The 23974-nt window shown below is 38.2% G+C and overlaps 1 protein-coding gene, 1 long non-coding RNA gene and 1 pseudogene across 3 annotated transcripts in view; 2 read left to right on the top strand and 1 right to left on the bottom strand.

Annotated features, from left to right (window-relative positions):
* The window catches only part of LOC148731283 (vascular endothelial growth factor receptor 1-like), a 443086-nt pseudogene that overhangs the window by 221259 nt on the left and 197853 nt on the right, over window positions 1–23974 (top strand). The gene's annotated exons all lie outside the window — the stretch shown is intronic.
* Window positions 356–13885, bottom strand: LOC148731293 (uncharacterized). Its single transcript, XR_016001364.1, has 2 exons — window positions 13743–13885; window positions 356–724 (listed from the first exon to the last, which is right to left on the bottom strand). It is a non-coding gene; the product is annotated as an uncharacterized LOC148731293 (long non-coding RNA).
* LOC148731294 (uncharacterized) lies at window positions 3505–5152 on the top strand. The gene is made up of 2 exons (XM_088760411.1): window positions 3505–3729; window positions 4738–5152. Exons 1-2 carry the CDS (start codon window positions 3643–3645, stop codon window positions 5038–5040), a joined length of 390 nt encoding a protein of 129 aa, XP_088616537.1. The 5' UTR covers window positions 3505–3642; the 3' UTR covers window positions 5041–5152.

Below are 23974 nucleotides of genomic sequence, written 5' to 3'. Positions count from 1 at the left end.
GATCAATAAAAACAAAACCATGCAAAGCCGAAAAAAAAAAACAACAACAACAACAACAAAAACCAACATACAAATGATAAAAAAGACAAAAAAAGACAAACAAAACAATTAAGTGAACAAAGATGATGCAAGGCGAACAATCTGACAATTCCAAAGTGTTCCAACACTTACTATGACGTTTCGGCCTTCGGTCTTCTTCCTTTAGAAAAAACTGAAAATCTTAGTAACGGGCCTACGGATTCCCATGCACTTACTATGAATCTTAGAAGAAGTAACACTTTATTTTTTTTTTCGTTGACGATAAATCTAATCGAGGAGATATCATGCTCAATAGAGATTTCCTCTCTGTCTTTATTTTAGTTCATAACAGATACAACCTACTATATATCTAAAATAAGCATGTACAATTTAGAACATATTAGAAATTGGAACATTTTCCGAGTTTCCCTTATAACGATTTGCCAACGCTGTTTTGAATTTATTTAGCTCAGCCAATTCTTATCATGGAGTACCTGTGGCGAGGTGACTTGCTGGGTTACCTCAGAAAATCCAGGGGGATTTTCGACCGCTATCATCGTGGGGTCGGAAAGTTCGACAACTTGACAACATATGACATTGTGCTGTTTGTTAAACAGATCGCACATGGCATGACTTTTCTCGCGTCTAGAAGGGTAAGTGCCCAAACTCTTCTTGGTTTGCATTTTGCAAATCGATCTTCATCAGGCTAAAATGATCAAACACATTGGAAACACTGAGTTACACGAAAATAGTGTGAAACAGAAATCTTTTTTCCTTTTTATTCTTTGATGTGAGTTGTTTGTTTAACACACGTTTAACACACGTTTATTTAACAATTACAATAAATCCTTATTCCCCTGGCTCCGCAGATAGCAGTGCTAATCGAGGCGGGCCAGGATGATCAGTAAAAGAAGAGGAAAATACACACAGTAAAAACTACAGATAAATAAATAGATGGTAAATACAGGAACAAATTAAGTCTTCGGAAACAACTATGTGGTTAATTCAAGTTCACAGCGCATTATGTTGTGAGTGAATACATAAGATAAAATGGATAAGGTAGGATGGGCGAGACAAAGGTGATAGCTATTTACTAACTTTAGAGATTATCGATTCTAAATCTTCGTAGGAGTCCCCTAATTCTAATATATTGAAAAAGATCGTACGAACTTTTCTTTTAACGATGAATTTTGGTAGTGTTCGGAGCCTAGTTGGTATCTCATTCCACTGTTTTGCACGGATTCTTGAAAACGATTTTCGTTCAATTTCAAGTTTTGATTTTTTAATGTAAAAATGTTGGAGGCTGAAGATCGCGTATTATATGAGTGAGTTTTTGCAGTAGGAATGAACAGTTGTTCTTTATTCATGTTGCCGATCGCATCCTGTTTTGTTTTTTTTTCCAATTTCAGATAATTCATCGCAATCTTGCAGCTCGCAACATCCTTCTCGATGAGCATCGTTTATGCAAGTTGACTGATTTTGGGCTCCCCTATCAGGGTCTCAAATACGGGCCAGGAAATGCCAAGGTAATTTTTAGAATTTTTTAATCACTTACGCAGCGAGCTGTTATCTGACAGTCACATGCATTGTATACCATAATGTGAGGTTAGCTTTCTTTGGGTGTATACCAAAGGGTTTAGACGAGAAATTTTTTGGGAGCTATGGGTATGAAATATTCACAGTAGTGAAAAACTTAACGACCTATGCGCGTATGCCAGTTGGTGACGTCAACTAGGCCTCTATTTTGAGCACACTGTACGTTATACCTAAGCAGTGAACGCAGGAAGTAAGGAAATCGCAGTTGATGATGTTCTCTTAGCGCTAAAATACAAACTCGAACATATCGAAGGGTAGAGCAACACAGGAGATGTAATAGTTTTTATTTAAAGATTATTTGTACAAACGCGCGTACTGCTCTTGAATTTATCGCCACTCCTCACATCTTTGGTAGACAAAAGGGTTTTAATCTTTACGAAAAATATTTCAGAAATTGTATTCAAGTCTCTTTAGATTATAATTACTCAAAGACATGCTTATAGTACTCTGGATACTTATGTAGGGATGTATCCCAATCAAGTGGAGTGCACCCGAGATTCTTTTTGGCCATGTGGAACAGCTGTCAACCAAAAGTGATGTGTGCGTATTGTATACGTTATTATATGTATCATAAGTGTCAACCTGTTTACGATACCTACTTTACGAATTGAAGGGTTTAGAATAATCAGTGTTTTTTTTTATCAATGTCATAAGGATACGTCAAACCGGGGAATCTGAGGGTAGAGCTGCAGTACGATATTTGGCCGAGTATCAAGTTTAACGGGCAATAACTAAAATTTGATTAGGAAAAAAAAAGACATGACAAGATAAATGAATGATCAAACAAATGAATGATCAAATAAATGAGTGATCAAACAATTGAATGATCAACTAAATGAATGATCAAATAAATTAATCATCAAATAAATGAATGATCAAATAAATAACTATAGAGTTTTTATATTGAAGGTATTGGATATATGTTTGTAAAAAATATTTTAAAACATTTGAAGTATCTGAGTTATGATCATTTTCCTATCTATCATTTTTCAGTCTATTCTACATAGCTGACATGAGTCGTCATCCGTTTATTTGTTCAACAGCTGGTCTTATGGCATAGTCCTATTTGAAATCTTCACAATCAGTACTCACTTCACTTATTTGTTAATTTACTTTCAGAAAATGTATTCGCCGAAATTTCTTGCACAGTTACTAACTGAAATTAAGGTATACCATGAGCGGATACAAACATGTCGTGCGATGGAGAAGTAGTGGCAATACTCAATGTCGCTGATGAATAAAGCATTTATCTCATTGTTTAAAAACCTTTCTCCTTCTACTTTTTTTTGGATAATGATGACCATCGTATTTTTGACAATGAAATTATTCCGATCGTGCTTATTGCCTATAAGTTATGCTCTTTTAGAGAATAGAAAAACTATTATTTGTCCACAGGAGGTATTCCATACGAAGGATGGTCTGAAACCACGACAATGGGAAAAATCCAACAAGGTTACCGTTTGCCAAAGCCTGAACATATCGACGAAAGTTTGTAAGTTTGGCTTCTTCTGTGTAGTACTGAACATGGATTATACAAAGTAACTATAAAGTTATAGCTATCGTAGTCGGGTTTGTTGTGGCTTCTATTAATTTCATCAGATGACGAAAAAAGCAATAATGACTCTGACGATGACGTGAATACTTCGTAAACCTTATTATCTGTTTAGACTGAATAAGTAGCCTTCCTAACAAATTTATCCTATCAATGAAACAAAAAAGACAAACAAACAAACAAAGTGACAAAACAGAACAAAACGAATGGAAACGAAACGAAACAAAACAGAAGAAAAGAAAACAAAAACATTTTAAAATTAAGATACACATCACCCACTTCAGACAGTTCAAAGTTGGTGAGTCAAATTCAGAGTAAGATGGGTTTTTAATCACAAGCTCTATTTCGACTGCAGTGTAAAAAGATAAACAACCCTTTTTTTCTAAACTTATCATTTCTGGTATAATTGTAGCTGGATGTGATTTCTCAACCCTTACGGCAAGAAAATTTCATGGTTTTTCTGTAGATACGCGGTAATGTTAAGGTGCTGGAAATATCAGATCGCCGCCCGGCCAGATTTTGTAAACCTCGGCAAAACAATGGATACATATCTCAAAACAAAGGTTTGCCACACAGCAACTTATTTTGAAAATACTATTTAAGTTTCTAAACTCTTAAAGATTGTGAAATTTGATGGTTTGACATTTTTGACAGCTGAAGTCTTATTCAACCAATCAGATTATTTGAACCATTCGAGCAAGGATTCGCATGTTTTGTGAGAGTATAGAACATACTGACGACACTTGTTTGCTTAGAAAATTAAAACTGGTTTTGAAAATAGTAAGTAATGCATTGGGAATTTCACGGACTTGTTATTATAAAACAAATGATAAAGAAGAAGTGATAGACAACACTGGACTACGTCTCGCGCTTTCTAAGTGATCTACAACAGACCACAGCACAGTCAAGGCTTGTTTATTTGTTAACTAATGGCGAGTATGGAAGCGTGTGAAAGCGATCCTCACAATAGTCAGCCCTACTTATTTAATAATAGAAACCAGGCCTGACAAAATTGAGGCCCGCACGGGATTGAACCCATTACCTCTGCGATACCGGTGCAGTGCACTACCAACCAAGCTAACAAGTCACCTGGGAGCTGGTCATTATGTTGGTTCGTATTAAACCAGTCGAAGTGATATAAATCAGGGAATTGTGAATATATGAAAATCATATATGTATACTGCGGTTTAGTGAAGTGTATGAAAGCGATCCTCGCTGTAATAATTAATTCCACTGCTGCATAAGTAGGCTTCGTTACTGCGAGGATCGCTTTTATACATTTCATGAAACCGCAGCTGTAAACATATATGACTTTCATATATTCAAAATTCATTGAGACATAAAGTGATAGTTTAGAGAATTTGGAAGAAAAAGGTCGACTTTACCTGCCTTTGTTTCTTTACCAACTCATGCACGTAAATCAGTTTGTGTGTTTGCAATCAAAATCTGATCTTTATGATCTACTAAATGATTAATTTTTTTAATTATTCTTCGTTTCATTGTTGATATTCATCAACTTACTGATTATTCAACACGCTAAATTCCTGATTACCTTCTAATCTTTACCACAGACATATGTGGACATCGTGGACATGGACAAATATGATCACGATAAGTTCAAGTGTATCGATGATCCTGGAGCTGTTTTAAACCTAGAAGATGCGAGACCGGATGAGCGAGGAGCAGCTGCAACAAATCCAAAACGTGAAGGGGGTGAACACGGTGCTACTGTAAATCCCTTTGTGACTGAAGAAGATATCAATTCTTTGCCATTTTTCCTGGTGATGGACGATAACGGTCTTAGTACTTTGGCACGCCCCCTTGTGACTGACAAGGAAAATCCTTATTGTTCAACATACTCTCTTGTAATTTAAGAGGAAGACTCTAGCAAATCAGTATGCTCCCCTATGAAAAGGGAAGAGGGTTTGGAAGCCACAGTATGCCGTCCTGCGACTGAAAAAGGACATCTTAACTCTTTAGTACACCCCTTTGCCACTGAGGCGAGCAGACCTGATGCCTCACAATTTCCTTCCGTATTCGGGGAAGAAGATGTCGATTCTTTGGAATACCCTCCCCTGATTGAAGCAGAAGACCATATTGATTCCGTTTTCCCTCTAGATGTCGAAGAAGCTATAACAAGCAAACATGAAACTGATGCTGATGATCAAGGTGTTGCAGCAGTACAATCTGTAAAGGAGGCAGGAGAGACAGAACCTAAGACTTGCTAGCTTGAGAACACAAAAGATGAACAAGACGATATTGAAAACAATACGGAGGACCAAGGTGATGCTGTAGACCTTTGTGATGAAGCAGTTGGTGTGCAAGGGCATAATGGCTATCAATTAGCGGCTCTGAATACAGACGAAATCGGAAATGACGAAGACGAAGAGCCATCCGAAGTAACTCCTCTTGTGCAGGACTGAGGCATAATAGCAAAGTTGCTGAACCTAGGCCTCCAATGTTGTAGTCTTTTATTACTCAGTGGCAATTTGTAGTTTACATTTCGAGAACCTTAGGCTTAGCTTTCTGTGGCTCCTTATTTTAAGGTGTACCGCTCATTTTATATTTGTAATGCTTTGTTAGTCATGATAATAATTTTATTATGGTTTATAAATGGAGGCTAAGCGGAAGTTTTCTCGAAAGAAAACTTGCCTATTACTTCACTTTTACACTTCTTAGTTTGGCGTGTATTTATCTGTTGCACCCGTTAGTGTCTTTGTGTTATCGACTGTGGGCTGGTAGAGACGAAAAGATACAAAAAAAAAAATGCGTCGCTGTAAAGATAATTCTTATAACTGATTACCTCAGACAGATAATAAATTTGTGAGTGTTGGTATGAGTATAAGTAATATTTCCTAGCGCTTTTGAGAAGAAAAACAGTATTGGTTTCTTCGTCTCGAAGCAAATTTACTGTTAGGAACTCAAAGTGACCGTTAAGAACGAAAAGCAAATAGATGTCCATATCTTTCAAGCCAGTATCAATATTGACCATGCTAAAAATACACTCTATAAGTGCCTCATTAAACTTATATAAACTAAACTCGTTTTTTTTACTCCATCCATTGCTACAAAATAGCTGGTCCGGATCAGACAACTTTCAGGGAGACAAACGTAAGTGCGCAGAAAATTCATAAAGAATAGAAGAGAGAAAAGGAAAAGAAGATTTAGGCAAGCAAATCTAACTGTAGATATAAAGGAAACCATAAACTAAGATGGCATTTATTATCAAAGGGTGAGAATTCATAAAATCCTGTAGCCCCGTGGCAAATTCCTTTTCGTAAACGGTCGTTATCATTTAAAACAGTCGATGCCGTTTTTCAGAACCGTTGACGTCGTTTCTCAGAACGGTCGTTGCTATTTAAAACGGTCGATGTCATCTCTCAGAACGGACGATGACTTTGGAAAGGTCGATGCCAGGAAGGTAACCGATAGTTCCGACTCTCCGACGACAAGTGTGGCAATCAGCGTGACAATGAGGCGCTCGTGTATATTCCGCGTAACTAGCTTTCCCTCAAACCAACCATTTATTTAAAATTTAAATATAATTCACTGACTTATGATATACATAAGTCAAAGAATTATAGAGGACGCGTCGCATCTCTGTGACTGAGTTTCGCGCCGAAGCGCTAGTCAGACAGAACTTTATTTAATGAAGACCAGGGATGATTGGCGTAAGAAAGCAAAGAAAACAAATGATCCGCTATGTAGGACTGCCTACAGATATTTCAGACAGGAAGTAAAGAGGGAAATCAGAATTGCTGAACAGGAATTTGTTGCCGAACAAATCCAGAGGAATCCAAGTAACACCAATAATATCAGGCAAGCAATTCGCCAGTGCACCCCCAGTAGATCTACATCTCAGCGAACATACAGTAAGAGCGAAAAAGCTGTTGCAGACGAATTTAGTCAGTTTTTCGTATCTGTTGGTCAGAGCACTGTTGACAAAATTACGTCCCTGGCTAATGAATGCAACCTAACACTTAATCAGAATTATTTTGTACCGAGACAATACGCTCTCTCTGACCAGTTCACACTGAGTACCATTGATTATAAACAAATAGAACGTATAATAGCAGCGATGCCTTCAAACAAGGCCCCAGGGATAGACAAAATCCCGATTCGTGTCATCAAGGATTGTCTTAATCCAATTGTTCACCCAATAACGTCTATTGTTAATGCATCCTTTCAAAACTGTGTTTTTCCATCAAAATGGAAAACAGCTGTGGTTACACCAATCCCAAAAGAGGGCGACCAGGAACAGGCAAACAATAATAGACCCATCTCACTTATACCAGTCTTATCAAAGGTTTGCGAAAGGGTAGTACATAATCAGCTCACCTCGTATCTGCAATCGAATGACACCCTATCAAAGAGCCAAAGCGGTAACAAGAGATGGAATTCGTGCGAAACGTCTGTGATTGAAACAACTGACACAATTCTTAACGCCATTGACAAAAAGAAGTTAACGGCAGTTGTTCTATTAGATATGAGCAAAGCCTTCGATAGCGTCAATCACGACACGTTAATTTTAAAATTGCAAGATGTCGGAATTTCCAGTGACGCTCTGCAATGGTTTCGTAGTTACCTAAGCAACAGGACACAAATAGTACGAATCCATTCAACGCTATCTGAGCCTTTGTCTGTGACCAACGGCGTTCCTCAAGGAAGTATCTTAGGCCCACTACTATTTAGCATATATACGAACGATCTTCCATCGATCCCACAGAAATGCAGCACTCAGAGTTATGTAGATGATACGAAACTCATCACTTCCTTCGAACTTAAAGACAACCTGGATGCAATTGCTGATTTGGAAGACGACTTGTTTAAAATAGGAGAATGGTGTTCCAACAACCAATTGTTACTTAACCCTGGCAAAACCAAGCTGATGATATTTGGCAGCAGGCAGATGCGTGCAAAACTGCAATTTCGCTCCCTTTCCTTTATGGGTGAGGACATCGTCCCCGCAGACACCGCCAAAGACCTTGGTGTGATTTTGGATTCTAATTTAACTTACGATGAACACATAATTAAGACCTCTTCCTCGTGCATGTCCCGCCTCGGCCAAATAAACCGTGTCAAGCATGTTTTCGACAAACGAACACTTTTGATGATTATTAATTCCTTAGTTTTCAGCAGGTTATTTTATTGTTCCAATGTTTGGTCAAATACCTCAAAATGTAATGTTAACAAGTTACAGGCGGCGCAGAACTTCGCATGCCGCACTGTTAGCGGTGCGCGTAAATTTGACCACGTTACACCAATTCGCAAGGAACTAAATTGGCTTTCAGTTCAAAGCCAGCTTTACTACCGGAACGCTACTATGGCCTTTAGATGCATGACTGGTCAGGCCCCAGAATACCTCTCATCAAAATTTATAAAGCGAGCCGAGGTTAGTCGACGTAGCACCAGAAATTCGCAGCTTTTGCAAATTCCATTCTTTAGAACAGCTAGCGGTCAGAGAACATTTTTCTATAGAACTGTAAACTTATGGAATTCTTTGGATAATTCCTTTAAACTGTGCAACTCCGTTAATGTTTTTAAAAAACGTTTAAGGACCAAATTACTTAAAGAGTTGTAATTTTACATATGTGTTTGTATGCTTTTGTTTTTCTTTTAGAACATTCAGATTTTAAAACATTTTTAATTGTAAATGGGACTTTTTAATTGTAATAGGAATATTTTTTATAACATTGTCTTTGAAAAGCCTCCTTGGGGAAAGTCAATAAAGTATGTATGTATGTATGTAAGAACATACCCCTTTATAAACAAATTAGATAAGTAGCTAATTCATTCCCTGGTGTGATGATCTGATCTACGTGTCAAATAAAGATTCTATAGAGTTATTGTTGGCGGCTAGTGAAACTTATTCTCGTGGCGGCATTTAGAAATGAGCTCTGTTCTTTTGTTTAGTAAGTAAAGACGGTTTCTTAGCTCTAACTAACTAAAGTTTTTTTTTTTCTGTGAGGCACAAGTGGCACCGCTTGCCTTTGTTGCTGTAGGCCGGGGCGGTCGCTAAAATACTCCAGTTAATTATAAAATTGGTGTTGTTGTTTTTGAGTGTCTAGATACGTTTTGATAGTTCCCTGCTATTTGAATAGTTTCTGTTTCGAAAAGAAAGTTTGTGTTGCGTGCAACGTTGTTTACAAGTTCCTTCTGTTAGTCCGATGTAATTCTTCTCGGTTGTATCACTTTCTGTTGTTACGTTGGCGTTGTGAGACGACGCTTGAAGTGAGGCAGTTGTTTTTCAGATGGCAGTGATTTTCTTTTTCCTGCTGTTACAGCTGTGTTCCGTGGAGCTTGTTTCGGGGATTTTTAAGTTGTGTTTCTTAATTATGGTTTGTAGTTTGCAGCTATAACTAACTTTTATGTTTTGGTTGAAAATCCTATTGCACCGGTGATTTTTTGGAAAATGTTTAGTGACGAGGTTCAGAAACTCTCTGCCGATGTTTGTTTCTACGTTCATGCTGTAATCCGCCTTCACTCCCTCCTTTACTCCTTCACTCTTTTCTAATCTGTTGGACAATTAATTTATGCATTAAACGTGTTTTCCCCTGTCTCCCCTACTAGGTTTGCCTGTGTACCCTACCTTGTGCAATTGCCTTTTATAACATAGCCTTACCAAAGCGCGCGCTCTGATTGGCTAATATGCTCGATCCATTCGCCCGTGGGTTGCATGATAACGTCAGTTTGTTGTCGGTTTTTTTTGTTTATTTTTTTATACGCCAACTTTTTTCGTCGATGTTCCCGCTTCTTACAACATAATTGTGGGTTTTTCGCTCTTGAAATATGTAGAAATCTTGTGATTGTTCCGAGATAAGGAAGATAATTCTTGTGAGCCGCCAAAGTTCGAGCTCTTTTTCTCTTGACGGGCCTCAGCTAAGAGTTCGAGATTTGCGAGCTTAAGCAAGCAGGAGCTTAATCAGCTGGTCAAACAAAGACACTCAGAGAAGATCAAAAAGCAACAAACTGGTCTGTATTATTCTCTCGAGGTTAGTAATAAACAGCAGCAGTTTTAGAAAGTGTGTTTCAGCGATTTAGCGATAATAAAATTCTGCACAAGCGTTCACTGCTAAACGTTTTAGGCTTGGGAAGCCATTTAAATGCTTCCGCGAGCAAAACTGTACTTGTGAGTTATACAAAATTTCTTTCCTAGAAGCCTCAGCTATCTGTTCTTTTACTGTAGTAAGTAAAGAAAGTAACAGAGATCAATTCTTTTGAGCCAATCACGTACTCAATTTCAGTCTGGCGCTCAGAGAAAGTTATATAAACACAGCTCGAAAACATGACGATTGGTCAACTGCAGCACAATCTGAGGCGATTTTACGCCGAAGCACGAACTCACAAGAGGGAGCCATACATTAAATCCATCTTACTTGAATTCAGAGACGGAATTGAAAGATATCGCAACTCTCCTCCATACTTCGAAGGGCTCCAACTAGCAAGTGACTCGAGGTTTTTGCGGTCAAAGCAAATGTTAGACACTCAACTTGTCAATTTAAAACGAAGCGGAAAGGAAAACGTAACATACAAAGCTGGTATTGAAGAAGAGCATCTCAAACAGCTCAAGACCAGAGGTGCTTTCTTGCTTTCCTCCTAATACGACGGCTACAAAGCTCTAAAGTTCTACATTGAAAAGATAATTCCGACATGCAGTGCGTTTTTCCAGTATCATAGCGACGGCCATAATTCTTTGGTCCAATGCTGGTGTCCAGAATCGACATATCATGTCTATTTCTGACCAACGAAACAAGCAGTCTCTTGCCCACTACAACGCTTGACCATCCGTTTCACAGCTTCAAAACTGCAGTAATGTGCTGTCAAGGGCGCTTTTGGTCCCAAGTACTTGTTGTGTATCTACGGCTTCCTCAGCGGTGCTGGCATTTCAATCTACAGTCCGAGTGATCAAAGGTTCACGTTAGGAATGAAATCATTCACAGTTTGCTAGAAACGTAGCGCCACTCTTCCAGGATTGCTCCATTCAAAATATGCAGTTTGTCTTCAATTCTCTGGGAAACCGACCCAACTGAGACAAAGTTTTACAGACAATACTTTCGCTTGTTTCCAGTTCAATATTTAGGTTAACTCAGCAGTTTGAAATTGTTTGCTAGTCCGTGATCGAAAAAACGCGAACTATCTCACCACAATAAGCCAAGAGAATTGCTGCTGTGTCACTTTGTCAGTTTTTGAATGAAAATTTTCGTGCGTTGATTGTGCTTTTGCCTTCTTGTAAACAAAACGAATTTCAATAACTATTTATACAGGAAACGATGTTTGAAAGTCTCAACGTTATAAAAGAAATGATTCGCGTTAAGACGCCCTTGATTGAACTCAATCGAAAGGCGCTCTTTATAAAAAACCCATAGACTTAGTTTTGTGTAGTCCCTCTATTACATCCTGTAGGTTCACTTCATAGTGACTTTGTATGTGGACTCCTCCTACGTTCTCATTAGAAGGCAGGACCTCCACATCAGTACCAGGATACTTAAATATAAGTACCTGCTCAATTTCGCGTGGGACACTAAAGGAAACTGATTCTAGAAGTAGTTTCTCGCCGAGCAATTCTTGTAAGGATGCCCTGGTACCGAAAAAGTAATGAAACATCTACTGCTATGACATATGTACTTTTCAGACTGATACACTATTGAGAGAGGTTCTGGACAATGCTACTTCGCCTCTGTTTGAACTGAGGTTTGCTGTGCATCAGGTTAGGTTTGAACACCATCAACTTCTACGGGTGACTAATATCTCATTTCTCCTCAAAATATCTCCCCTAAATGAGACATTAAAGTGATGAGAATGAAAGAAATGATCGCTATTAAAAGGACCTCCTGATTGTCAAACAAGTTCTCCTTGCAAGTACTACAGGAAATATATAGAGAAATGGAGAATGTGGATGTTAAGCGCTTAATTTCTTAGGAGGGGCGCTTAATAGCTGACGCTCACCTAGTAATGCTCATATTCTAAAATTGAATTCGAGATAACAAGAGTAAAACAAAATCATGTTTAAAATGTTATTAATAGTATCATTTTGGTGGAAAAATGGTCTTGATCTTTGTAGGGGCTTGGTCCATGTTTGCAAAATTTTTAATGCTGCTGGCCTTTTTGTGATAAAAGCCCTCTTTGTGAGAAGAGTTTATCCTGTAATGGTTCTTCTTTGACGGAATCCCAGTGTTTCAAATATCCTGGTCATGATCGATCAGCACTTGAATTTTAGCAACCATATTGTGTACGTAGTCAATGAGGTCTCGAGGAAACTGGGTGTTTTTAAACATTTGAGAATCTTTATTTACATGGCTGCCGATGAATGCTTTTACAAGAAAACAATTTCATCCATTTTTGATTACTGTGATTTGGCTTGGCACGGGTGTGAAAAAGCTAACTTTGATGCTCTCAAGAGTCTACAGTATGGAGCTACAAAGTTAATTTTATTTTAAATGCTGGTCTCGATCCCCTAATCCTTTGCACTTTAACATGAGTTTCCACATTCTCCATACTGGTCTCTATATGTTTCCTGAGCTCCTGACAAGGAAAATTTGTTAAATAACCAAGAGCTTCTTCAGTTGCTGATCATTTCATTTATTCTCGTGACTGTAATGTATGTGACTCAGGGATGACATTGTAAGGAGAAATCAGGTGCTACTCACTCCTAATGGTTAACTTTGATGCAAGGTTGACCTTGTAACTCATCCCTAAAATTGTACAGTGAACAATGGCTAGTGACTGGACTGAATTTATGATAACTTTATGAGATTAAGTTTTTTGTTATTTCAGGCTAACTGCCTTTCAATAGAAGACAATTTCCTAAACGTTTTTGGCTCATGAAGATTGGTTAAGCCCAAGAACAAACAGAAAGTATTCCACTAGGACATTAAGCATTTCTCTTAAGGTTTTTCAAAAATTGCTTGTATATTTGAAGGGTTCGGATGACAGTGCTTTCTAGGTAATTCTATCCAAATTCAATCTATGTGCGCTCAAAATTTCAAATTCACAGAGAAACCTTCCTGAACCCTTTTGCTGCCATGATCTCATTAGTAATTCTCATTACTGTCAGCCAAACAATTCTTATTATGTTTGATCTGAGAATTTGGTATTGGATCAACTAATTAGTATTTTTGTGTGGCTTACACGAATTGTAAACTGCACTGTCAGGATCCAAGATATTTATTTGGTAGTCTATTTGGTAGACTACAACTCCTTTTCAGTTACTTGTTTGGTTTCGGTTAATTCATCGAAACATTGACATGCATGAAAAATTGCACTCTTAATTGGCTGAAAACAGCTATTCTCCGCAACAATAGATCACACTTGAAACCAATCAGATTTATACAAAGAAGGTTTTGCTCATTGATACACCCTTTAGCTGACCAAAATAAACAAAAGCTTGGATATTTTTATGTATATCGAATAACATTAACAAACTTGTATTCCTTAATAAGATTTCAGCTAAAGACAAATTTTGATGGCGTTTCAGGTTGAATTTGGAAAACACACTGGCATGAAATTACAATTTCAATAATAATAAAACTTAAAAAATTCTGGTACTTTAAATCATATGATACTATCGTACACTTACCTGTACATTGAGCTCTATTATGTTTAAGTTATATCTCTGATTACTGTTCCTGAAATCCATTATGGTGACACTCTATCTCTAATAAACTTTCTGTAAAATAAAACCTCCAGGTAAAATTGTAAATCTTATTGGGTTAAAAAATTATTAGCAATGTCAATGTCATGTTACTTCATAGTACTACTCAAAATTGCTTGTGCTCTGATCTTGTTATACAACTATTTTTTTCCCTAAACTCTTCCATTTGTAACCCCATAACTACTTACCTCAACTGAACTTTTCTGTGTTGTGATGAAATTTTGTGGGCCGAGGCCAGGAACGTGTTCGATAATTGAGTCAGTTTGCTAGACATAACGTCTCGTAGTCACGTTCGACGCACTAAAAACTACTATAAAACGAATACAAGAATTGTAAAAACGTGTAAAATGGTATATAAAAAGTCACTTGTAAAAATGTAGCGGAATTCCAAATCGATTTCGATCAATTACGATCCTCATCAGTAGTACTCCGCCATGTTTAAAATACTCATAAATAATTGTTCATATAAGTGACTCTGAAATGTCCACACTTCTTCCAGGCTTCATGTAAGCGGTCATGATGTATCAATCACAGCTCGTGGGATTTGAAAAAAGTTCCATTCGTTCTTGGAGTTCATAAGCGAGTCTTCGTTCACATTATTTATCCTCACTCCTTCAATTATTTGTCTCAGCATCGCGTCATTGTGATAAACCCCCGTCACATCCATTCGGAACTGCTTTACCTCTCTATTGTGTTTCTCTTTACAGTGTTTCCACAATGCAGATCGTTCTTCCTTATTGTTAAGTGATTTCGTATGCTCTTTCCCTCTGGTATACGCGCTCCTGGCTGTTTCCCCTACGTATACGCTGTTACACTGGATACACTTAATCTCATACGTCACACTTTCTCTATCACACGGTCCTTTTCCACCTGTGCTACACACTGGGCAGTCTTCTCGTCCACACTGTCGCGGTTTAAATGGGTCGGACTTTTGGAGTAGTCGTTTAATGGCGATATTAATATTTGTATTATATTATTGTATTATTATATTATATATACGATATTGTATTATTTGTACCATATATTTATTTATTTATTTGTACCAGCTACGCCCAACTCACGGTTACGGAAGGAATACCAGACAGAAATAAAGCAGCAAGGTTTCAATATTAAAGTGGTGGAGAAAGCCGGAATCGCCATTAAACGACTACTCCAAAAGTCCGACCCATTTAAACCGCGACAGTGTGGACGAGAAGACTGCCCAGTGTGTAGCACAGGTGGAAAAGGACCGTGTGATAGAGAAAGTGTGACGTATGAGATTAAGTGTATCCAGTGTAACAGCGTATACGTAGGGGAAACAGCCAGGAGCGCGTATACCAGAGGGAAAGAGCATACGAAATCACTTAACAATAAGGAAGAACGATCTGCATTGTGGAAACACTGTAAAGAGAAACACAATAGAGAGGTAAAGCAGTTCCGAATGGATGTGACGGGGGTTTATCACAATGACGCGATGCTGAGACAAATAATTGAAGGAGTGAGGATAAATAATGTGAACGAAGACTCGCTTATGAACTCCAAGAACGAATGGAACTTTTTTCAAATCCCACGAGCTGTGATTGATACATCATGACCGCTTACATGAAGCCTGGAAGAAGTGTGGACATTTCAGAGTCACTTATATGAACAATTATTTATGAGTATTTTAAACATGGCGGAGTACTACTGATGAGGATCGTAATTGATCGAAATCGATTTGGAATTCCGCTACATTTTTACAAGTGACTTTTTATATACCATTTTACACGTTTTTACAATTCTTGTATTCGTTTTATAGTAGTTTTTAGTGCGTCGAACGTGACTACGAGACGTTATGTCTAGCAAACTGACTCACTTTTCTGTGTTGTTTATTGAAAATACAGGGAGAAAGTTAGTCTTGGTCACTCATGGGAGTTAAAGGGTTGAGGCAAAATAGAAGCAAACATTTAGAAAAGAATGTTCATTTCAAGCATTATCGAAACAAAGAAAAGTACAAATTGAAATGATCTGGACAAAAAGATTAACCAAATATTTTAAAGTTGATACAACTGCAATTCGCTTCAAGGTGGCGAAAGGCACTTCTGTTCAACTCCTACCCGCTCTATTCGGAAGGTGCAAAAAACCGTTATCCTTCTTTACAGCAGTGATGAATATTTAAGGCCTATTACATGTGATTCAAACTTTGGGCAATCCGTATCTTTAAAAGAACCGTTTCAACTTGGTTTTCTGCCACTTGAAAAACTTGAGGAATTAATGAATTCAACACGGTTTCTTTCCCAATAAAACACGACAATACCCAACCAAATCAAAATAGGCAAAGCTCCAGTAGAACACGACCATGACCAATTTAATTTAACAACTAAATTGTGAACACAAATTTCCCATCGCCTGATGGTTGATGAAGACAACGTAAATATTCCAAATGCTTTTACAGTTTGAATCCTCTAGGCATCTAAAACTTTTAAGTAAAAAAAGACAGGCTCGTCTTTTTTTATATTCTATTTTGGTTACAAACGCACACCTTCAGGCTACAGGCGAGAAAGTTTGCCGATCAGATGGCATACTTAGTAATGGAACGCCGGTAGATTTCTACTAACATTTGTTGCTTAGTGGGTATCTTAACCCCATGAAACTTTTGCAGCCTAACATCAGTATGCATATTCTCCAGAGTGCTCTTTCTACATTTCTTATGGCGTTCCTTCAGTCGGCAACCATTTCCTTTATTCTCATGACCTTAATGTTTGATTTAGCAATGTTTGATTTGATTAAGGGATCTTAAGAGTGACTTTTATCCTACGAAAACAACAGCATCTCACAATCAAAGGTTGATATTCTACGTTCTATATTCAAAAATGTTTTGTGCAGAGGATCATGGTACATTTTACGTTGTTACTATCATCTTCTGGCCGATATTTCTCTCCATTCGAAGCTGTTCTTCTTTACCGACAACTTTACGTGCTCAGGAATTTTCTCGAATATGCTACAGCGGTTACGAATCAGATCCGAGTTGGATACACAGAGGAATTAAAGTATCACAGTGTAGTAGACTATGAGCAGTCCGTCCTTCTCGGTGTAGTCCGTGGGGCGAGTTAAAAAAAAAGAAGAACAAGAAAAAAAAAAAAAGATGGCAGCGAGCCGAGCGGAACCCTGGTATTTTTTTAAGTCGCGCGACGGGCCTCGCCCAAAAGCCGGGACTTCGTAGTCATTAATGTAGCTGATTTTTCTTTTCATTTCTGCTCCAGCAAGTTTTCTTTGGCTATTCTTGTTGACAATGCTTTTTTAGGAGTATTAAGAATGAATAGCGAACGATCTGCAGTAAATGGTTTGAACCCGGGGGTAACATGTGAAGGTGTAGTCTGATCGTCCGGGTGAGTGTAGTCCTGAGAAGGACTGTTGTCGGTGGTAGTGACTGACGTTTCGACAACCTGTGCGGAAGTCATCATCAGAGACAAGTGTCAGAGTCAAGAGTCAGAGTCGACTTGACTCTGATGATGACTTCCGCACAGGTTGTCGAAACGTCAGTCACTAACACCGACAACAGTCCTTCTCAGGACTACACTCACCCGGATGATCAGACTACACCTTCACAGCGAACGATCTCTTTGTACCATTTTTCCCGCAATTGTTCTTAGAGCTGTATATTTGTTAGCTTATAGTAAGCGTCTTGAGATACTTTACAAGATTTATCAATTACAAAGGCTTGCAGATGAGGAGAGGGGAGTTATTTAAAGGTTTATCAGAGGGCACATATTGGAGTGGGAGTAATCAAAAACTTACTTCGTTGTCTTAACCCATTGAATACAAAATGGCCCATATTTATTCAGTTGTAGTTTGGCGATACAATCTTAACCTTACTTCGTTGGTCCTTATATGGAGTATCCGTTACAATAGTTGCGGTTTTGAGACACCGTGGGCTCAGACTTTGGGGGTCACATGATCTAAATGAACAGTTCGAGTTTGGATGCGTTCAAATCGATTCGGTTTCTCGCTTTTCTGGCCGTTTATAAGTGTTTTTGGAGCCATTTTCCCTCTACAGAAGCCCTCAGACGGCATCATTAAGCTGGAATGTGGGTAGAGGCAGGACTCTGAGGGAAAACAGAGGTGAGAGATGGTTTCGCGTAGAGTGAACCGCCAACGATGCTTTACTGCCAGCTTGGCGAGTTCACAAGTGAAGTTGTCTCTCGGGCCCATCTGTGGATGGCTTCCAGGACCTACCAAGGTTATGTGGCCAAGTTTTGACTGGTAAAAATCTCAATCGATGCGGTATTCTGCTGGTAGGACTGGATGGCCCGACACGATTCTAATAATTATTTGAAATGGAAATGATAGTAGTTGCCTTTTCGAGCTATGGCGGAATTACCCAGAATTCTTTTGGGGCATGAACAAGGCAACGGTTGTGTTCACGACACTGGTTTTCATCAAATGGAGAAACAAGGTCTGGCAGATAAAGTGAGAAGAAATTTTCTTGCCAAACTCCAAGAACTGGCCCTGAGGTGTGATTTGAACGCAAACTTTTGAATTTTTCAGCAATTTTTTATCTTAAAAGATCGACATGTTTTTGGTGTTGCTCTTGGAGCAAAATGCTGGACTTTGGGATTTGTTGGCATACGAACGGTTCACTGCAATGAAAATCAGGAATCATTGTGGGCGTTTTAGGTTGCGATAAGTGTCACATCAACGAACCGGTACAATTTACACACTTACATAATGTTTCGTCTTAAGTTGGACAAGAAACAAGTATCAAAAGTAGTAACGGTATAATCTGGACATATGTGTTCACTTAGTATGCAAAGGTTTAAAAAAAGTAGATGAAAATTAACACTGAAAAAAATACAAAAAAAAAAATTACCAAAAACAAAACAAAACATACAGGCTGTTAACTGAGTTGAAGAAGATTTGTTTTATTACGCTGAAGCATAGATGATAAACATTTAAACAGCTGTCGTATAGTAAATGATTAGGGGCAGAAGAAAAGAAAGGGCAAATTAGACAAGTGAATCTTCAAGTCTCTGATGAATCATTGCCATCAATATTTTTTGTTGTCTTATAAATGCTGCAGATATTACATCAGAAAGCCAGTGGTAGAGAAGAAGGTTTCCACAAAGTTTCCCCGACAAGTCCCATAATGGAACTGCTGGAGAAAGTCACGGATTTAGTTCCTGGCAAGGAGAACTTGTTAAACAATCAAGAGCTTCTTTCGTTGGTGATCATTTCCTACATTCTCATGACTGTAATATATGTGACTCAGGGAGGACATCGTAAGGAGAAATCAGATGCTAGTCACCCATCGTTAATTTTGATGAGTAAATAAATAAATAAATAAGTAACTGTATTTAACGAGGGAAGCACTTAACAGTCTTAGACTGAGAGACCTGTGGCCCTCAGCTACATTATAATAAGAAAAAGTTACAAACATTTGGAATAAATTAGAAATTTCTTACTATAGTAATTACAATAATAGGAAATAACCTCGCTATCAACATGCAATAAAAGAGTAAAAGTTAAGAATATTAGGATGTTCGAAAACGATGAATATTAGCGTACCCCTCCTTTATGTGCTCAATACGTTTGCCTATAAAAGTGTTGATAGTTTCGCCACAGGTAACCAATAAGGGTAACGTAAAGAAAGTCAGGCAATTACATCAGTTGCTAAAAATAGATTCTTATCTAACCAATTCATATTTAAAGCATTTTCGCTGTCCATACCTGGTATCGTGTTAAATAACTATAGTTGTAAACTCCGTTGGTTGATCGTCATAACGCAAAGCAGTGCATTTCGATTAGATTTCTAGATTTTTATAAACTGGTGATGTGCTAAAAAACGGCCGGCCGATCAGCTGGTACTTTCTCTTTCTGTATTAGGTATATTCCTTTGACAAACGATGCAGTTACTTTCGATGCGGATCGCGACGCTTTGACTGCGTGCTGCGCGTTAGTGTCACCTGCGCCTTAGAGAATGGCGGAGGAGTTGTTTGTTTTGCCTCCTCGGCTAAGCGAACGAAGGCTTTGGTTGTAAAGATACTGTAGAAAGCTATCGATTTTTACCTCATCCAAATGATAAAAGCATCAGCTATATAATGCTTCGGATCCTTGGCTTGTAGGATGATGACGTTATCGCTTTCTTTTCAAAACAATCTATCTATGTAGAGGTTAGCAGTAACTGTGGAAACCGGACTCCCCGTCGCTGTGCCTTCTGTCTGCTCGTTAATTGGTCCTTTCCAATGACAGGCTATTATTAGTAGATCTTGATACGAAGTTCAAGAGGTCTACGATCCGAAAACAAACAAACAAACGAACAAAAAGAGATGAACTAGGTTCAAATTGTAAATTGGCCACCTTAAAGAGGTAGAAAGTGACGTTTCGAGCGTAGCCCTTTGCCAGAGCAAAGAGAGGAATTGTGGGTTGTGTGCGTGTCCTTATACAGAAAGTGGAGCAACGCTTTTTGTAGGAACGTGGTGACGAGAAAAACAAGAATAAATTAATAGATTAAAAGACGTTCGTTGATACCTATGGGATTAAGAGAGGCGTTTTGAAAGATCAACTTTTGTTCAAGAGCTATACGGCTTTCCAAGCTACTTAAATATAAGAAGAGACCACAGATTGCCATTTACTACTTAGAATGATCACTTAGATGAAAGCATCTAGCGAGTGGTTTTAATGCGTCCTTGTCATTACTTTCTACGTCGCGAAGGTGTTCTCGGAATCGGTCATCTAGTCATCTTCCTGTTTCGGCGATGTGTATTTTTTTGCAATGAGTGCAAGTTATGTAATAGATGGCATTAGCCCAGGTGCACGTGAAGTAATCAGAAATCTTATTGGATCGCTCGGGTCCCGATATTTTTTTAGCGTTGTGAATGAAAGGATAAGTTTGGCATCGTGCGCGAGTGCAATTAAAAGTTCCAGGTTGGTCATTAGTTTGGAAAGAACTTCTGACCAAAAACTTGCCTATGTTTTTGTCACGTTTGAATGACATTAGTGGAGGTTGCGAAAAGATATTGCCAGTCGCTGGATCGTTTTGAGATCATTTAAAGTTATTAGAATAATGGATTTAGCTGAGTAATTGTGAGGGTGAAATGTGAGAGTGAATGAGATGCGGTTGGAATTTTCCTTCTGTGACGTTAGTAGTGCTGACAGTTGATCAATAAGTTGGGCACGGTAGTGACCCACTTGAACGACAGAAACAGGGTGACCATGGTTTTCGAAAAACTGGCACATTGCCTCTAATTTGTCGAAAAAATCAGAGTCATCGGAACATAAACGATGAAGTTTTGGAAACTGAGGAAAGGGAATGGAATTCCTGACGTGAAATGGATGCGAAGATAAATTCAACAAGTGACTATTTGAGTCTGTAGGTTTGTATCCAAAAAAGGGGTTTAACCAATTTATCTCTATTTTGCCTCTTAACTGTTGACCTGGTCCAATGAGTTCTGTGAAAATGCAGATAAAAATGATTTGCGCAAAAAGGCCCGAAACATTGCTATAAAATCTCAGCGAGATATATTAATTTCTGTTTCTGTTTTTGTTTTTGTTTTGATTTTCCCTCTTAGCTCGACCAAAAGTGGATATTTCTGGAGCAAGCAGTCTCATCATATAGGGAAACACTGCGAAATTGACGTGTGAAATTGTGGCTGATCGGCCTGAGCCCGAGATAACCTGGCTCAAGAAAAATACTTTGCAGCAAAAGAGTTGGTATCTCCTTCTCCTCAAAATAAAAAAAAGGAACGACGAAGGGCGGTACACTTGTAAGGCAGAGAATGCCGCTGGCATATTTACCAAATACGTCGAGATTTCTGTTAAGGGTGAATATATTAATCTCATAGTCATGCATTTGGTTTGTCTACTGGGTGAAAATTTATGTTCAGTGGGCCGGACTCTGGATTAAGGGGTCTGGGTCTGAGATTCAGGGTCATTGTGGAAGTAAGTCATAACTTGGTTGATAAAGGATGGTATATAAATAGAATAAACTGTTGAACTAGTAGCTCTACGCCCTTAACCTCTTCTAAAACAGTTAATAATTGTTTAAAAACAGGCAGAACTAAAATAAACCAATAGAATCATTTTTACGTATTTCTAGAGGGATTCCATTCCAGAGCTCTACCCTACAAACTTGAAAGTCTTACCCTTTTCCGTTTCTATGTTGTACTGGGGGCGCATCAAATTGTAGCTCCCATAACGATTGATCCTACTGTGCGAGTCAGAGTTTCTGGGAATTATGTGCGTTATGAAACTTGCACAGTTGGTCTCTCTGATCCATGTTGTGTTGTTGGTTGAGATAAAAGTGCTAAGTAAAATTGAATCTTAGGAAAACCATCGGAAAAACTTAACATCTAACGTTTCGCCTGTTAACTGCAATGGATTCACTTGTTAGGACCAGGTCCGTGATGTGTTTTTTTTTTTCAGAGCGTTTTATCTTACATCTATTCCTGCGTGATCGATGGTTTCAAAGCAGACGTAGCAATTAATATAGCTTGGCCTACGTGGTTTTTCGAAGCATTAAATGATATAATCAAAATTTGTTTTAATCTTCGTCTCTTTATTTATGTACTTGAGTGGTATGGGGGGGGGGGGGGGGAATTGAGGTGGGGAATTTGAATCTTTAATTACTATATTAGCAGTTCGCAATCTGTGTTTTTTCTACTCACTTCGCAGTTCCACTCCGTGTAAAGCTTGAGTTCAAGAATGTTAAAATCGAAGTTAACTCCACGTTTACTGAGAAGTTTTATCGGAGTGGTGATCCAGAAATATCTGTTAACTGGACCAAGGATGGAGTGCTTCTTAATACCAACAACATCTTAGTCATTAAACGCACGACTTTTAAAGATAAGGGATATTATGAATGCACTGCTCAAATTGATTATGGCAAAGCTAACACCTCTTTCGGGATCGATGTCACAGGTAAACTCCATACTGTAGTCGATGTCATATAGTAAACTTGTAACTCTAGAAAGTGTTAGTTTTTGTAGTTAAAGCCAGAACAAAGGGATATTTTTTCTCTTTTCATTCGTTTCTTTTAAATATACCAACGAGTAAGGAATAACGATCTCATGATATATTTTCATTACATAATAGTTCATTGCTAAAGTTGGAGTGAGATTTGAAAAGAACTTGCATTTTTACTAAGTTTCAATTTGCCAACATTAGTTCGTTTCTCTGTTGAAGGGTTCCTGATCATATACAGATGATTCTGACCTATAGACACCCCGCTAGTACTCTCAGTAGCTAATTTACGACTACAACTACAAATAAATTGATAAAAACAACTCGACTATGAACCTGGGGATGACAAACAGTTCATGTGGTCTCTTTTGCATTTTCATGTGCTCGCTCATGTTACGGGAAGTAACAAGAAAAGAAAACTTAGAAAAAAGATAAGCTTACTTATTGCGTGGCTTGTTTGTTCGTTCGTTCGTTTGTTTGTTTGTTGTTTTTTTTATTTTTGGAATTTTATTAAGAGTTCAGCGGAATAGGTTAAAAAGGTCAATGTGAACCTTTCGTGAATCTGTTGGTCTTTTTCTTCAAGTTTCTCCCCAGATCACTAACCCTCTGATAAACCAGTCTATTATCGAAGGGCATCCAGTTAACTTCAGTTGCCGAGCCTCAGGTGTGCCAACATCAACCCTAGTCTGGATTTTTAATAATGGTGACCTCCCATTTGACATCAATCAAACCGATCACGATGGAGAATCGTTGCTAGAGTTGCTAAGTGTCACAAAAGAGATAAAAGGCACTTACAGGTGTATAGCGAAAAACAAAGCAAACACTACTAGTTTCTCTACAATACTGCGTGTTTATGGTAAGTTTAATAATGATATTGATGATAATGACTAGGATGGCTTTAACGATCAAGAGGACGAAAAGAGAGACGACAATAATGGAGAGGGGAACGGATAGGAAGATAAATCTGTAGTTATTTGGGAGGCGAGAACAAACAAAGAACAAAAATAGAAGTGAGGGCGGTATCATGGTTGATTGATACGAGTTAGTGTAATTGCTCCGTTGATTAAAGAGATGCACGCGTTTTTTGAGAAATTGAGCCGGTCAACTTTTTGGATAATCAGATCCTTAGCTGAGTAACACCCCACTTCTAAATTTGTAATATGTTTGAAGTGACATGACATGTTTGCTGATTTTACAATTTTCAACATGACTTTGGCATGCAATTGCCTCTGGCAGATATT

This window comes from Stylophora pistillata, chromosome 5 (assembly GCF_964205215.1).
Source record: "Stylophora pistillata chromosome 5, jaStyPist1.2, whole genome shotgun sequence".
Taxonomy (NCBI): Eukaryota; Metazoa; Cnidaria; class Anthozoa; order Scleractinia; family Pocilloporidae; genus Stylophora; species Stylophora pistillata.
The sequence above is the reverse complement of the archived record's forward strand: the minus strand, read 5'-3'. Positions and strand labels throughout refer to the sequence as shown.